General features: G+C 43.5%; 1 protein-coding gene across 1 annotated transcript; it reads right to left on the bottom strand.

Annotated features, from left to right (window-relative positions):
- Nucleotides 1-5667: 5667 nt before the first annotated feature.
- Nucleotides 5668-14956, bottom strand: LOC138788444 (rho crystallin-like). The gene is made up of 9 exons (XM_069966310.1): nucleotides 14870-14956; nucleotides 13668-13835; nucleotides 11844-11960; nucleotides 11057-11134; nucleotides 10550-10672; nucleotides 6607-6716; nucleotides 6377-6542; nucleotides 5991-6073; nucleotides 5668-5842 (listed from the first exon to the last, which is right to left on the bottom strand). Exons 1-9 carry the CDS (start codon nucleotides 14954-14956, stop codon nucleotides 5800-5802), a joined length of 975 nt encoding a protein of 324 aa, XP_069822411.1. The 3' UTR covers nucleotides 5668-5799.
- Nucleotides 14957-16285: the final 1329 nt, after the last annotated feature.

Genomic DNA, 16285 nt, shown 5'->3' with positions numbered 1-16285 from the left:
GAGAGTCAAGGTTGCCTTGTTGACCACTTTTTGTCTTTTTAACCTGTTCTGGGCTGAAATCCGATGTTTGCTACACCTTAACTTTGATGTACGAGGCCCCTTGGGGCAAATTTACCATTGTATCGGGTATAACTATTCCACCATTTTTTTTACACTTCTAACACAACCAAAGATACATAAAAATTTTGGTACTGTGCAATGTATGGTCCAAGCATGAGAAGGTAGATGACCTGGATCACTGAGGCCTACTGGCTTTCTTTCCCCGATGAGCGAAGTCAAAGGAGCTCTCAGTTTTTACCAGTGCCTAAGTCTGTTGGACTTAGGCCAGTTGGACTTTGCTGCGGGAAACTCCCAGGTCGCTACCCTCAGAGAAGGACTTCGGTGACCACCGACTGAAGAACTCAAGGAGTGCTGGAGACCGGGACTAGATGCTCTTCCTTTATAGTAGTTCAGACTAAAGCTGAGCTGGAACTAGGAATGGATTGAGATCCAAATAGCTAGAAGATTGCTAGGAAGTAGCAGATAGCCAGGGAGCACAGACATGTTTGCTGACTGACAAACAAAGAGGTGAGGAGGTGAGTGAAGACTACATATACCCTCAGGAGAACATGCCAGAAGACTCCATAGCCTGTGGGCTGAGCTATAAATACAGGTGGACAGGCGCATGCCTGCCACTAGAGGGAGCCCGGCCCGCCAGGAGGCCAGCTCACAGCAAGAGGACAAGCAGGCTGAAAGAAGGGAGATGATTACAGCGCAGTCTGACCCAGAGCAGGTAGAGAGTAACGGAGCACATGTACGCTACAAGTGGAATTTTTTTAAACCTTTTATTCTGAGCCATGTAAAATTATTAAACTGGGTTGAAAATCGTGCTCAGCTACAATAGAATAATCGGCTGGCTTACTCATGTGACCTTTTCCTGCTCGTCATCAGATGCCATCTTGAAGGTAATGAGGGAGAGATCTTGGAGTAGGGACAGTGAGGATTTAGCTGATTGTAGGAAGAAAATACCCCAAAAGCCCTTCTTAGGGCTACTACAATACATAGCACAGCATAGAGCTCTAGATATACAGTGGTTAGATGTTATAGATGGGGTTAAATGTTATTTATTTTAACAAAAGGACGGCTAACAGCACAGCAGCCGGCTAACAGCACAGCAGCCGCTTGTTCTCACAGACAGGCAGGCAGCTGCTCATTATGAAGAATAGGCTTCAGTTTATCTATTTGCTCATACAGTCTAAGTGTTGCAGGTAGTTGAGGGATAGAGATTGCAGTAGGGACAGTGAGGCTCTTATCAGATTGTAGGCAGGAAAGACAAAAGCCGTTGTTAGGGCTACTACACGACTCAGCATATAGCTTCTTCCATACAGTGCATAGACTAACAGCATATCAGCTAGTTAGACAGACAGGCAGGCAGCTTAGAATTCTCCTGCATAGACCTGTGTTGGCCTATTTTGTCCTACATTTGACAGGACAGTTTATTGTACTTTGCGCCAGTTTGGAAAAAAAAAAAAACTCTCATGTATCCACTGCTGCCAGATGTTAAAGTTCAAAAAATACACTGTATTATTTGCCCTGTCCACACCTGGTAGATGTCACCCGACAATTGGAATCGACATCACAGGTTGTTACTTTTATATACCACTCTGTATGAGTCTATTTTTATTGTACTATGCCTTTCCCAGGTTTTTTCCGGGGGTCTATTTCTTGCTTTGTATTATTTTATGAAAACTGTTCAATAAACATTCATTTACAAATAATATATACTGTATACGCCAGGCTTACCAGGTCATTTACCATCCCTCATGAGTCTGTATCCGTTTGAATTTCCCGCTGTTTGCAGGTCCGTGAACCTCCAGTTGGTGTCTTCTTTTTTTCTTCACTTCCTGGTTTGGGCTTTCCCATGATGCACTTTGTTTCCTGTGATGTCTAACTGACTCTGTAGAACTGTTAGCTAGCTTACACCTTGCTCAGGCAATCAGAGCTGAGCAACCTCAGTCATCTGACAAAGAGAGGCTGGCTTAACAGGGCTTAGGCCCATCTCCCTCTTGATGATGTCATTGTCACAAAATGGCTGCCACAGAGCAGCCTGGGGTCAACAGTCATTAGGTAAGAATGAGTTTACTTCACTTCCTGGTGGGGGATTGAGGGGGGGGGGGGGGAATAGGGAAGGGGGGCAGATAGGCGATTAAAGCATATTACAGGTATATAACTTTGCAAAAGAGGAGCCCGTGGAGCCTCATTGAAGAGTCTCAAAACACAGGACTAGCCAGATATCCCTCCGGGAAGGACCCAGCCGAGGGGAAGCTCCTGTTAGGAAACCACCAAATCCACCATATTAAGTGGCCCTATAAGTCAGTGTAATGACAAGGGATAAGCCAAGTCTAGGTAACTATCCACATACAGCTGTTTTGGGGTGTTGCCCCTCATCAGTGAGGAGCAGGATTCTGGCTAGGTGGGAGCAATGCCTAATAGATCCATAAGAGAAACAGATTGCTGAACTCACTGAGTTCAGCAAGTTATATAACTTTGTAATGTTTTTCAATTACTGGGAAAAAGCTTTTCGCTGGAGTACCCCTTTAAATGCCTACGTTTGCCAGGGCTACCGCACTTGCCCTCTCAAATTTCAGGTCCTCTTAGAAACAATATATTATTACTTTGTCACTACCTCCAAGGATTTTTTAAGGCCATCATTTCCAGAGGTGTCATTGTGGACTTGGTGACCTCTAAGTGGTCAAATTTTGGTTTCCAAGAAACAAGCATTTTTCTCCCATTGACTTCAATGGGGTTCGATATTCGATCAAATAGTCGAACATCGCAAACTATCCTGCTCTAATTTTGAGCTTCCCTTTACTACTCACTCATCTCTAGCCGCCTACAGTCAGACAACATGACAGGATCCCTTTAAGCCCGTATGTGCGAGCTGTTCATTGTCAGAATTTCAGAAACCAAATGTATCTTAAATGGAATTTCTCTCACTTCTTCTGGTCGTCACAATAAATAAAATGTGATAAAAAAAATTGCCCACAATGTTATAGTTTGGTGGGGGGGCCGGGGAGGCTGAAATCACGCACATTCCAGGGAAGCGGAACTCTACAATGTGAGAACAGAAGCTTCATTGTTGGTGTTTGTTGTAGATGTAGATAAATTATACAGTTTTTGATAAAGAAGAAGGATACAGTTATGTACAGGAATTGGTATAAAAAAAACAATAAAATTTATTTTTATGGCTCCATTCTAAGCCTTTGTTTGGGGCACGCAGAGTATATATATATATATATATATATATATATATATATATATATACAGTGGTACCTCGGTTCTCAAACTTAATTGGTTCCGGAAGGCAGTTTGAGAACCGAGCAGTGTCTTCCCATAGGAAATAATGTAAATGTGATTAATTGGTTCCAGCAGCCAATAATTCCCTACAATCCTCATTTATTACACTGATAAGTGCTCCGTATAATCCCTACAGTACAGAACAGCACTATATACTGTACAGGACATTACACATAAGAAATGTTCATCAGAACCAGCAATTATAGTACAGTCGTCACCACCTCCTCACCCATCCTTTACTGTATAGCGCCCCCCCCATCCAAGCACTGTAATGTATGGGAGATGGTGGTGCACTGCCTGTACTACTACTGCACTGTATATGCACTCCAGCAGTCTTATACAGCACTGTACTGTATGTGAAGCCTCACCACTGCTTAACTCGCCAGGTATAACCCACCATCCACGCTCGCAAAAACGTTCAGAAAACGTTCGGAAAACGAGCAAAGTTTGAATTCCAAACACTACTTCTGGGTAAATTTTCGTTCGAATACCAAGCAGTTTGAGTTCCAAAGCGTTCGAAAACCGAGGTATTACTGTATATATATATATATATATATATATATATATATATATATAGAGCACCTTAACTATAAAGTATAAGAAGCCAAAATATCCTCCCACCATGACCATAAATTACCACCATGTAATGAAGGAATAGTGCCGCCATACTGTTACTGAATAAAAATGAGTATATCAACACCAATACGACCCCTATACAGTGACCATATAGTGACTGGTACTAGCTGTGTGCAGGCTCTGCATATGTATATGTTCTCACTTTTCTTCCTCATTGCTGCTTAAACCAAAGTGTAGACGTGCCCCCGTACAGTAGTTAGGCTCCCTTTGTGCCCCCGTACAGTAGTTAGGCTCCCTTTGTGCCCCCGTACAGTAGTTTGGCTCCCTTTGTGCCCCCGTAAAGTAGTTCGGCTCCCTTTGTGCCCCCGTACAGTAGTTCGGCTCCCTTTGTGCCCCCGTACAGTAGTTAGGCTCCCTTTGTGTCCCCGTACAGTAGTTAGGCTCCCTTTGTACCCCCCCGTACAGTAGTTAGGCTCCCTTTCTGCCCCCGTACAGTAGTTAGGCTCCCTTTGTGCCCCCGTACAGTAGTTAGGCTCCCTTTGTGCCCCGGTATGTAGTTAGGCTCCCTTTGTGCCCCCGTACAGTAGTTAGGCTCCCTTTGTGCCCCCGTACAGTAGTTAGGCTCCCTTTGTGTCCCCGTACAGTAGTTAGGCTCCCTTTGTGTCCCCGTACAGTAGTTAGGCTCCCTTTGTACCCCCCGTACAGTACTTAGGCTCCCTTTCTGCCCCCGTACAGTAGTTAGGCTCCCTTTGTGCCCCGGTACGTAGTTAGGCTCCCTTTGTGCCCCCGTACAGTAGTTAGGCTCCCTTTGTGCCCCCGTACAGTAGTTAGGCTCCCTTTGTGCCCCCATACAGTAGTTAGGCTCCCTTTGTGCCCCCGTACAGTAGTTAGGCTCCCTTTGTTGCCTTACACTATAACAACAGACCCTTTATTTGTTCAAAAAGAAATAAAAAACCGAAGCTTACCTCTTTCTGTTCCCAAATCAAGCAGCTGGTCCTTTTTCCTGGCCAGGACACAGATGTCAGCTGCTCCTGACCATATGTAGGTTGTAGTCTTAGAGTGGCCTGCAGTAAAAGGGGTTGTTCACTATTTTTTTCCCTTTCAAATCAACTGGTGTCAAAAAGTGCCAGACATTTCTAATTTACGTCTATTAAAAAAACTCTTGAGTCTTCCAGTACTTATCAGCTGCTGTATGTCCTGCAGGAAATGGTATTTTTTCCAGTGTGGAGAGCAAGAGAGGTTTTCTATGGATATCTGCTACTGCTTTGGACAGTTCCTGAAATGGACAGAGGTGGCAGCAGAGAGCACTGTATTAGACTGGAAAGAATACACCACTTCCTGCAGCACATGCAGCAGCTGATAAGTACTGGAAAATTGAGATTTTTTTATTTTTTTTAATAGAAGTTAAATTACAAATCTCTGAAACTTTCTGGTGGTGAACTACCCCTTTAACAAACAGTGGTGGGGCAGGGTGTGGATGGCTCTCTGCCCTGTCACAGTATTCGACTGGGGTACTGACGATACAGTCGAAAACAGAGCTGATGCAAGAAGGCCAGGACCCCCATTGATGGTACATCACTTACTGTAGGCCTGGAGGCCATCGTTGGGCCTCTAGCAGTAATGACACCCCCCTGAGCTCCTCCTTATCATCTAATGTGTAGTTTTATCAACAGTGGGACGAATATGTTTATAAAATCCTTTTTAAAAAAAACTTTTCTTTCTATATTTTAATTTTATATATTAGGCATGCTGCAAGAACTAATAAACATACAAATTCGTACATATTACTGTACAATCGCCGCACCCATAAATATTCAATTTGACTACATATTTACTACAATATTTTCTTTAATGTATAGTGATGGCCGTGTCTACTACCACAACCAATCAGTACTCATCATGGAAGGGATACTCGGGGTGCTGCTTCATTCTGGAAACAAAAAGGAACAAAAAAAATTTTATAGAAAAAAATAATAATACATTTGTGCTGACTACGACTACGGCTTTTTCCAAGACTATTCCCACAAATATCTTATGACAATTGTCTTGCTGTCTATAAACCTTTGTAGCCAACTTACTCCTTAAAAGGTCCATAATGCAGGTTTTTATCCAGTCCTTCTAAAGTTTCCATGTCCTCAGGCTTCAGCTCAAAGTCAAACACCTGAAAAAGAGAAGACGCCTGGTTAGTAATGATCACAGCAACAGTTATAAAAAAAATTGTCTGATAATAATGAGATGACTCTGCTGACGCCTCCCCTTATAATAATAGTATGATCCTGCTGACCCCGCCACCTAAAAATAATGAGATAACTCTGCTGACCCCACCCCCCTCTAATCATAATGAGATGACTGCTGACCCCGCCCCTCTAATGATAATGAGATGACTCTGCTGACTCTTTCCCAGTCTACACAGATAATCTGACAGGTGAGCACCAGAAAACAGTCCATGAGACCTCATAGTTACCCCAAGGTTTTGCTTCAGTCGGGCAGCAGAGAAGCTTTTGGCCAATACCACGATCCCCTTCTGGAGGACGAAGCGCATAGCGACCTCTGCTGGAGAACGGTTGTACTTTGCTGCCACACTGGCCAGGGCGGGATCCTCCAGCAGGACAGGAGTGCTTAGGTCCACCCTATAGAACACCGCTGTCAGTAATAATGCTATAACCTCCAGGATAAAGCAATGATGACACCTACCAGTTCTTGTCTCTATGTGACCCCAGCACACTGTACGCCACCAGCACGATATCCTTGGATTTACAATACGCCTGCAGCTTACTCTGACTCAGGTAGACATGACACTCCACCTGTCATCCACAAGACAACATTATAAGCACTGGACGTGACCGGCCGCCAATATCACTCACATATGGATATAGGTATCAGTATTGGCACTTATCCCATTGATCAATGCTACAATCCCCAGCCTGGAGTGGCTGATAACAGAAAGCAACAGCCTGTACTGGTAGAACATATCTGTAGTGTCCCTTTAAGATGAAAGACGTTGCAGAGAAATCAATGCGGTGACTTGTAGGTGACCTCAGCCAGGTTAATCATTAAACCGCATGGGAGATATAGAAAGTCATGTATAAGCAGTGTCCGTATACACATACATGTGAACATAGCCTATATACATATATGTACAGGGCGGGGGTGACTGTATACAGAGACCTCCATATACAGTATATACATATACTGTATATAGTAACCTGGCATGACTGTATACAGAGCCCTCCATATACATGTATATAGCAGCCTGGTGTGTGACTGTATACAGAGCCCTCCATATACATAGATATAGCAGCCTGGCGTGTGACTGTATACAGAGCCCTCCATATACATGTATATAGCAGCCTGGTGTGTGACTGTATACAGAGCCCTCCATATACATAGATATAGCAGCCTGGCGTGTGACTGTATACAGAGCCCTCCATATACATGTATATAGCAGCCTGGTGTGTGACTGTATACAGAGCCCTCCATATACATGTATATAGCAGCCTGGTGTGTGACTGTATACAGAGCCCTCCATATACATAGATATAGCAGCCTGGTGTGTGACTGTATACAGAGCCCTCCATATACATGTATATAGCAGCCTGGTGTGTGACTGTATACAGAGCCCTCCATATACATAGATATAGCAGCCTGGTGTGTGACTGTATACAGAGCCCTCCATATACATAGATGTATATAGCAGCCTGGTGTGTGACTGTATACAGAACCCTCCATATATACATGTATATAGCAGCCTGGTGTGTGACTGTATACAGAGCCCTCCATATACATAGATATAGCAGCCTGGCGTGTGACTGTATACAGAGCCCTCCATATACATAGATATAGCAGCCTGGTGTGTGACTGTATACAGAGCCCTCCATATACATAGATATAGCAGCCTGGTGTGTGACTGTATACAGAGCCCTCCATATACATAGATATAGCAGTCTGGTGTGTGACTGTATACAGAGCCCTCCATATACATGTATATAGCAGCCTGGTGTGTGACTGTATACAGAGCACTCCATATATACATGTATATAGCAGCCTGGTGTGTGACTGTATACAGAGCACTCCATATACATAGATATAGCAGCCTGGTGTGTGACTGTATACAGAGCCCTCCATATACATGTATATAGCAGCCTGGTGTGTGACTGTATACAGAGCCCTCCATATACATAGATATAGCAGTCTGGTGTGTGACTGTATACAGAGCCCTCCATATACATAGATATAGCAGCCTGGTGTGTGACTGTATACAGAGCCCTCCATATACATAGATATAGCAGCCTGGCGTGTGACTGTATACAGAGCCCTCCATATACATGTATATAGCAGCCTGGTGTGTGACTGTATACAGAGCCCTCCATATACATGTATATAGCAGCCTGGTGTGTGACTGTATACAGAGCCCTCCATATACATGTATATAGCAGCCTGGTGTGTGACTGTATACAGAGCCCTCCATATACATAGATATAGCAGCCTGGCGTGTGACTGTATACAGAGCCCTCCATATACATGTATATAGCAGCCTGGTGTGTGACTGTATACAGAGCCCTCCATATACATAGATATAGCAGCCTGGTGTGTGACTGTATACAGAGCCCTCCATATACATAGATATAGCAGCCTGGTGTGTGACTGTATACAGAGCCCTCCATATACATGTATATAGCAGCCTGGTGTGTGACTGTATACAGAGCCCTCCATATATATAGATATAGCAGCCTGGTGTGTGACTGTATACAGAGCCCTCCATATACATAGATATAGCAGCCTGGTGTGTGACTGTATACAGAGCCCTCCATATACATAGATATAGCAGCCTGGTGTGTGACTGTATACAGAGCCCTCCATATACATAGGTATAGCAGCCTGGTGTGTGACTGTATACAGAGCACTCCATATATACATGTATATAGCAGCCTGGTGTGTGACTGTATACAGAGCCCTCCATATATACATGTATATAGCAGCCTGGTGTGTGACTGTATACAGAGCCCTCCATATACATGTATATAGCAGCCTGGTGTGTGACTGTATACAGAGCCCTCCATATACATAGATATAGCAGCCTGGTGTGTGACTGTATACAGAGCCCTCCATATACATGTATATAGCAGCCTGGTGTGTGACTGTATACAGAGCCCTCCATATACATAGATGTATATAGCAGCCTGGTGTGTGACTGTATACAGAGCCCTCCATATACATAGATATAGCAGCCTGGTGTGTGACTGTATACAGAGCCCTCCATATACATAGATATAGCAGCCTGGTGTGTGACTGTATACAGAGCCCTCCATATACATAGATATAGCAGCCTGGTGTGTGACTGTATACAGAGCCCTCCATATACATAGATGTATATAGCAGCCTGGTGTGTGACTGTATACAGAGCACTCCATATATACATGTATATAGCAGCCTGGTGTGTGACTGTATACAGAGCCCTCCATATACATAGATATAGCAGTCTGGTGTGTGACTGTATACAGAGCCCTCCATATATACATGTATATAGCAGCCTGGTGTGTGACTGTATACAGAGCACTCCATATATACATGTATATAGCAGCCTGGTGTGTGACTGTATACAGAGCCCTCCATATACATGTATATAGCAGCCTGGTGTGTGACTGTATACAGAGCCCTCCATTTACATGTATATAGCAGCCTGGTGTGTGACTGTATACAGAGCCCTCCATATACATGTATATAGCAGCCTGGTGTGTGACTGTATACAGAGCCCTCCATATACATACATATAGCAGCCTGGCGTGTGACTGTATACAGAGCCCTCCATATACATGTATATAGCAGCCTGGTGTGTGACTGTATACAGAGCCCTCCATATACATGTATATAGCAGCCTGGTGTGTGACTGTATACAGAGCCCTCCATATACATAGATATAGCAGCCTGGTGTGTGACTGTATACAGAGCACTCCATATATACATGTATATAGCAGCCTGGTGTGTGACTGTATACAGAGCCCTCCATATACATGTATATAGCAGCCTGGTGTGTGACTGTATACAGAGCCCTCCATATACATAGATATAGCAGCCTGGTGTGTGACTGTATACAGAGCCCTCCATATACATAGATATAGCAGCCTGGTGTGTGACTGTATACAGAGCACTCCATATACATAGATATAGCAGCCTGGTGTGTGACTGTATACAGAGCCCTCCATATACATAGATATAGCAGCCTGGTGTGTGACTGTATACAGAGCCCTCCATATACATAGATATAGCAGCCTGGTGTGTGACTGTATACAGAGCCCTCCATATACATAGATATAGCAGCCTGGTGTGTGACTGTATACAGAGCCCTCCATATACATGTATATAGCAGTCTGGTGTGTGACTGTATACAGAGCCCTCCATATACATAGATATAGCAGCCTGGTGTGTGACTGTATACAGAGCCCTCCATATACATAGATATAGCAGCCTGGTGTGTGACTGTATACAGAGCACTCCATATACATGTATATAGCAGCCTGGTGTGTGACTGTATACAGAGACCTCCATATACATGTATATAGCAGCCTGGTGTGTGACTGTATACAGAGCCCTCCATATACATAGATGTATTTCCCTGTCTGGTCCCCATGTATCATACCTGGTTACTGACTGGTTTATACTTCAGTCCTGGTTTGCTCAGGAGACGTTCCAGTTGCCTTTTGTTGAAGTTGGAGACGCCGATGGACTTCACCAGACCGGCGTCCTTGCACGCCTCCAGAGCCTATAAACATATCAGAGGTCACCTGGTGAATGTGGGCTGACATGTGGACTAACTCTTGTGTCTGTGGTGGTGACCACAATATAAAAATATAGGTGACAACAAGCACATGACAAGATGCAGTCACCCATAGAGGGAGCTGAAGAGCTGACTGCATACTGTATATGCATAGAACACAATGATAATTCTGTATGCGCTCAGCTTCTAAGCCCCCTAGTGGTAGTGGCAGGTAGACTCTGACCAGTGTTAGGCTATATTAACCTCTCCCTATACACATAGGTCAGAATGTCAAGCAAGGAGCATGCAGCAGCCTTAGGAGCCGAGTACCCCTGTATTATCAGGTCAGACTATATGTTCATTGCTGAGAATTTACCTTTAATAACTCACCTCCCAGGTAGCGCAGAAGTCTACGTCATCATATTCAAAGGGCTTGTCTGATTTGCTGGGCTCCTCGGCTCCTGTGGGCTGAAAAACATAAAAACAACCAATCAGAAGTTGGATGCACGGATACAGTTTGCTCATCACTTGCTACGATGCTTAAAACTACTATTTAAAGGGGAACTCCAGCAATAAAGTTATAAAGACTCGCAATTTAGTTCTATTAAAATTCGCCAGTCTTCCAGTACTTATCAGCTGCCGTATGTCCTGCAGGAAGTGGTGTATTCTCTCCAGTCTGACACAGTGCTCTCTGCTACCACCTCTGTCCATGTCAGGGCAGCAGAAAATCCCCATAGAAACCTCTCCTGCTCTGGTCAGTTCCTGACATGGACTAAGGTGGCAGCAGAGAGCACTGTGTCAGACTGGAGAGAATACACCACTTCTTGCAGGACATACAGCAGCTGATAAGTACTGGAAGACGGGATGTTTTTAAATATTACTAATCTGTATAACTTTCTGACATAATTTGAAATAATTTTTTTGTTGGAGTACCCCTTTAAGTCACTATTATCACCTCTTCCAATAAAGCAGTTTAGACCATGACTAGATTAAAATCTATATCTATATCTGTATATCTATATCTATATATATATATATATATATATATATATATATATATATATATATATATATATATATATATATATGAGCTACAAAACAAACAAGACTACCCCAGTTGTAATAGTGAGACTAGCGAGTCCAGACCTGACAAGTTCATTCCAGGACCTTCACATACCTTGAGGGCGAAAGGCCAGTGCATGATGAACAGGTCCAGGTAATCCAGCTGAAGGTCCTGCAGGGACTTTTCTAGACCCTTGCGGACAAGGTTGGGAGAAAAAAACGTACACCATAGCTAGAAAAATAAATAATATTAAATTAAATAATGAGCAAAAAAGTTAATAAATAACTAAAAATACATAAAAAAGGACTAATGAAGAGCATGCCCTGTCCTGTGCACCTTCCCCTCCATGAGGCTGAGAGATAGGCCCGGCCATAAAGCTAGGCAGGTCTTAAGGAAGCTCTGCAACTGATACACCTGCATCGGGGTTGAATCAATAATGGATGGACTGTAACTAGCCCTACATACTGCACCTAAGGACTGTGCACCTTCCCCTCTAGGTGGCTAGAGATAGGCCTGGCCTTAAAGCCAAGCAGGTCTTAAAAAAAATAAAATAGAACAGCTTTACTGTGCAGTCCCTGAATAATACAGAACACTTTGGCAGCAAGTAGATAACCTTTGTACAGGTAACAGTGCTCAACTGGGTCTGTGCTGCGGAGATACTTGTAAGGGCTGAATACGAGAGACGTAGTTGTAGCAGTGCTTGTAGAGTTTAGAGTAGAGTGGAGCAGCATAGAGAATAGGAGTTTGTCAAGGGAGTCCCAACCCAAAGTAGTACTGTGTTCTGCTGGAACGTTAGAGAAATACTTGAGACTTCAGAGTGAGAAGTTAACTTGTACCTGTGTTTAGACTGTTGTCTGACCACCTTCTGCCCTACAGTGTTGGGCTTCCCGTCCTAATAGGATGATACAAGCCCCAGCTGTGGTTACCTGTGTGAAGCTGAGTGTCCGAGGTTTCCCGGTGTAACCTGCACTGCGAGATAGAATACATAGAACTTTTTATGGTAGCTTCGATCTATCCAGGCTAGTATCTCTTGTTTCAGGACACTGGCCTGCACTTTGTAGAGAGGTTCTCGTTGTGGGCTGGGTTTATCCCTGTTTTTCTCCCTCTGTAGTGTCTAGCACTGCATCATAGAAATAGTTGATAGACTGAAGAAACTAAGTGTCTCTGGCTGCTTTATACACGTGTGTCTTAGACTTGCTAACACAACTGAACTGTCCCGAACAAGGGTCCTGGCGGAGCCAGGCCCTGGTTTGGCTACAGCAGGGACGTCTGCTCTGTGTGTCCTCTTCCCACAAGAATCTGACTGAAGCTACACTTCCTCCCAACAAGTGACTTCCTACAGGGATGTGTAAAAGACCCTGTGAGTGGTAGAAAAGAATGTGTGCAAAGAAGAGAAGAGAAAGGATAGATCAGAAAAGAAGAGTATCTCTATTGGTCAATAAAAGTACATAATATATAAGAAACAGTAACCCTTTGCTTACTTCAGCTGTGCAACAAAAAAGAGCCCATATAGAAAACACTGACATCTAGTGGTGAAATAACAAACTACTTTCATCACCACTTAGCTTTGAGTAAGAGGCTTTTTATGACAGGTGTGAAACACAAAACACCCGTAGCGGGACACCACACTACATACTACATCTAAGGACTGTGCACCTTCCCCTCCAAGAGGCCGGGAAATAGGCCCGGCTATAAAGCCAAGCAGGTCTTAAGAAAGTTCTGCTACTGATAAGGACAAATAGTCCTGCATCAGGGTCAATAATGGATGGACTGTAGATAGTAATGGACTGTAACTCGCCTTAGATATTGCAACTAGGGCCTGCAAAGTATGGAGAGCTGACATGCTGTTGACGGATCCTAAAAGCTGCTGAGTGTTTAGAGGACGTCACACCTATTCTAGGGACGGGACCTAACTCTGACAACAACCCCTCTCCTTACCTTCCCGGTGTAGAATATCTCCTCTCTTTTCACTGTACCGTCAGCGATCTTTGCCCGGATGGCGTTGCCGATCTCAACCTCGTTGCCGTAGATGTAGGCACAATCAATGTGTCTGTAGCCGAGATCGATGGCGATTTTTGTGGCTTCTTCACCGATATTTCTCGGGACCTAAAAGATGAAAGGACTTCCTTCACCTACATATAACAATGTCCTGCCTCCCTACCCCATGAATACAATAACCGTGTGTACACAGTGCTCGGAGATCTCACATACACCCTACACACAGGACGCTACAAACACAAGGCGGACTTTGTTCTCAGACGTTATAGTAACTTTGTATGCCAATCCGTGATCTGGCGCCCTCACATCTGTAAGGTCCATGGAGCAGATTAAAATTACAGATGTGGTCAGAGTTGATATCACAATAATAAAATATGTCATACTTACCAGATCCATGATCCCCCTGCTGATGCCTCCTGGTCCCTGCTCATCCCTGCTGTTTCCCAGGTTCTTGTGATTTTTTACTGGCCACAGCAGGGATCCACCTTAACCAGAGTTTCTATAGGATCAACGTGTCCCACTCACAGGGTCTTTTACATATCCCTGTAGGAAGTCACTTGGTGGGAGGAAGTGTAGCTTAAGTTTGACTCAGATTCTCGTGGGACTGGGAGCTACAGGGGATCAGGGTGGGTGAGTATGACTTAGATTTAACAATATTTTATATCAAGTATAAAAATGTTCCAGCCCTTTTAAGGGTCTGATCAGATCTGGGTTAAAAATGATAATTTTTGTGTAGCACCAACGTATTCCACAGCACTGTACAATACAGAGGCATTATTAAAGCTTATGAGAGTACCAGACGCTAGTCACAGATGTTTTAGGTTTTAAGCAAAAATTTTATATGGTTCTAAAATAAAAAAATAAATCAATACTTGGTCCCATAAGTTCTATAACAGCGTTCACACTGCTGCAGAGGAGTAATGGTAAAAAGAGAAGCCATTGTTGGTTATGTCCCCTGAGAAAACCTCAGACTGGGAGAGAAACACGTTGGAAATGATTAGTGGTCTGCGATCATAGAGGTCACCTGTGTCACCTTCTCCCATGGACTACCCCTTTAATAGTGCCAGACATGTACTATATTACCCCCACACCACAAAACCATACACAGGAGCCTACAATGGGAGAGGATAAGTGGGACTTACATCAGGAGCAGCATAGGTGCCCAGTCCTAGGACGGGCATGGTGTTTCCATCGCTCAGGGTGATGCGGGTGTCCTTGGTGAGCGCCATGCTGTGTGTGCAGGGAAGCTGTCACCTCACCTGGATATATAGGAACTATATATCCAGGGTGTGGACTATTAGCTAGGGGAGGGGTTACAGCTAATAAGCCGAGATAACAGGGCTGGAGGGCAAAGTGAGGAAAAGATCATTGACATAAGATCTACAAGATCTACACTGGTCCTGGAGTATAACACAGGAGCTATACATTACATTACTGATCCTGCACTGATCCTGAGTTACATTCTGTGTTATACTCCAGAGCTGCACTCACTATTCTGCTGGTGGGGTCACTGTGTACATACATTACATTACTGATCCTAAGTTACATCCTGTATTATACTCCAGAGCTGCACTCACTTGTCTTTATGTCTAGGGTATATAACACCCTTGCTGAGTCACTCTGCGTCATTCCTGTCTCCAGAAACCTTTCATCCTTATCTTATACTTCTCTTTTACAAAGCCGAAATAGAAAGGCAGCACCGGAGATAAGATATAAGGTAATATATATACTGTATATAAGTGATAGATTTATGGTTGCCTTGTGCTGCCACTAGGGGGAGCTCTTGTATAAGGATTCATTAGAGGGAATCTTATACAGTGGTGTTTTGGATTACGAGCATAATTCGTTCCAGCACTGTGCTTGTAATCCAAATCCATTCTTACACCAAAGCAGATTTTCCCAAAACAGCAGCATGTGGTGTATAATGTATAGTAACTGTATAACCCTGATAACACAGCAGCTGGATATGTGATATATAAGTTACTGTACAGTATATCAGCATGTGGTGTATAATGTATAGTAACTGTATAACCCTGATAACACAGCAGCTGGATATGTGATATATAAGTTACTGTACAGTATAGCAGCATGTGGTGTATAATGTATAGTAACTGTATAACCCTGATAATACAGCAGCAGCTGGATATGTGATATATAAGTTACTGTACAGTATAGCAGCATGTGGTATATAATGTATAGTAACTGTATAACCCTGATAACACAGCAGCTGGATATGTGATATATAAGTTACTGTACAGTATAGCAATCAGCATGTGGTGTATAATGTATAGTAACTGTATAACCCTGATAACACTGCAGCTGGATATGTGATATTATAAGTTACTGTACATTATAGCAGCATGTAGTGTATAATGTATAGTAACTGTATAACCCTGATAACAGCAGCTGGATATGTGATATATAAGTTACTGTACAGTATAGCAATCAGCATGTGGTGTATAATGTATAGTAACTGCATAACCCTGATAACCCAGCAGCTGGATATGTGATATATAAGTTACTGTACAGTATAGCAGCATGTGGTGTATAATGTATAG

Source organism: Dendropsophus ebraccatus, chromosome 1 (assembly GCF_027789765.1).
Source record: "Dendropsophus ebraccatus isolate aDenEbr1 chromosome 1, aDenEbr1.pat, whole genome shotgun sequence".
Classification (NCBI taxonomy): domain Eukaryota; kingdom Metazoa; phylum Chordata; class Amphibia; order Anura; family Hylidae; genus Dendropsophus; species Dendropsophus ebraccatus.
Note: the sequence above shows the minus strand (reverse complement) of the source record. Positions and strands in the feature narration are given on the sequence as shown.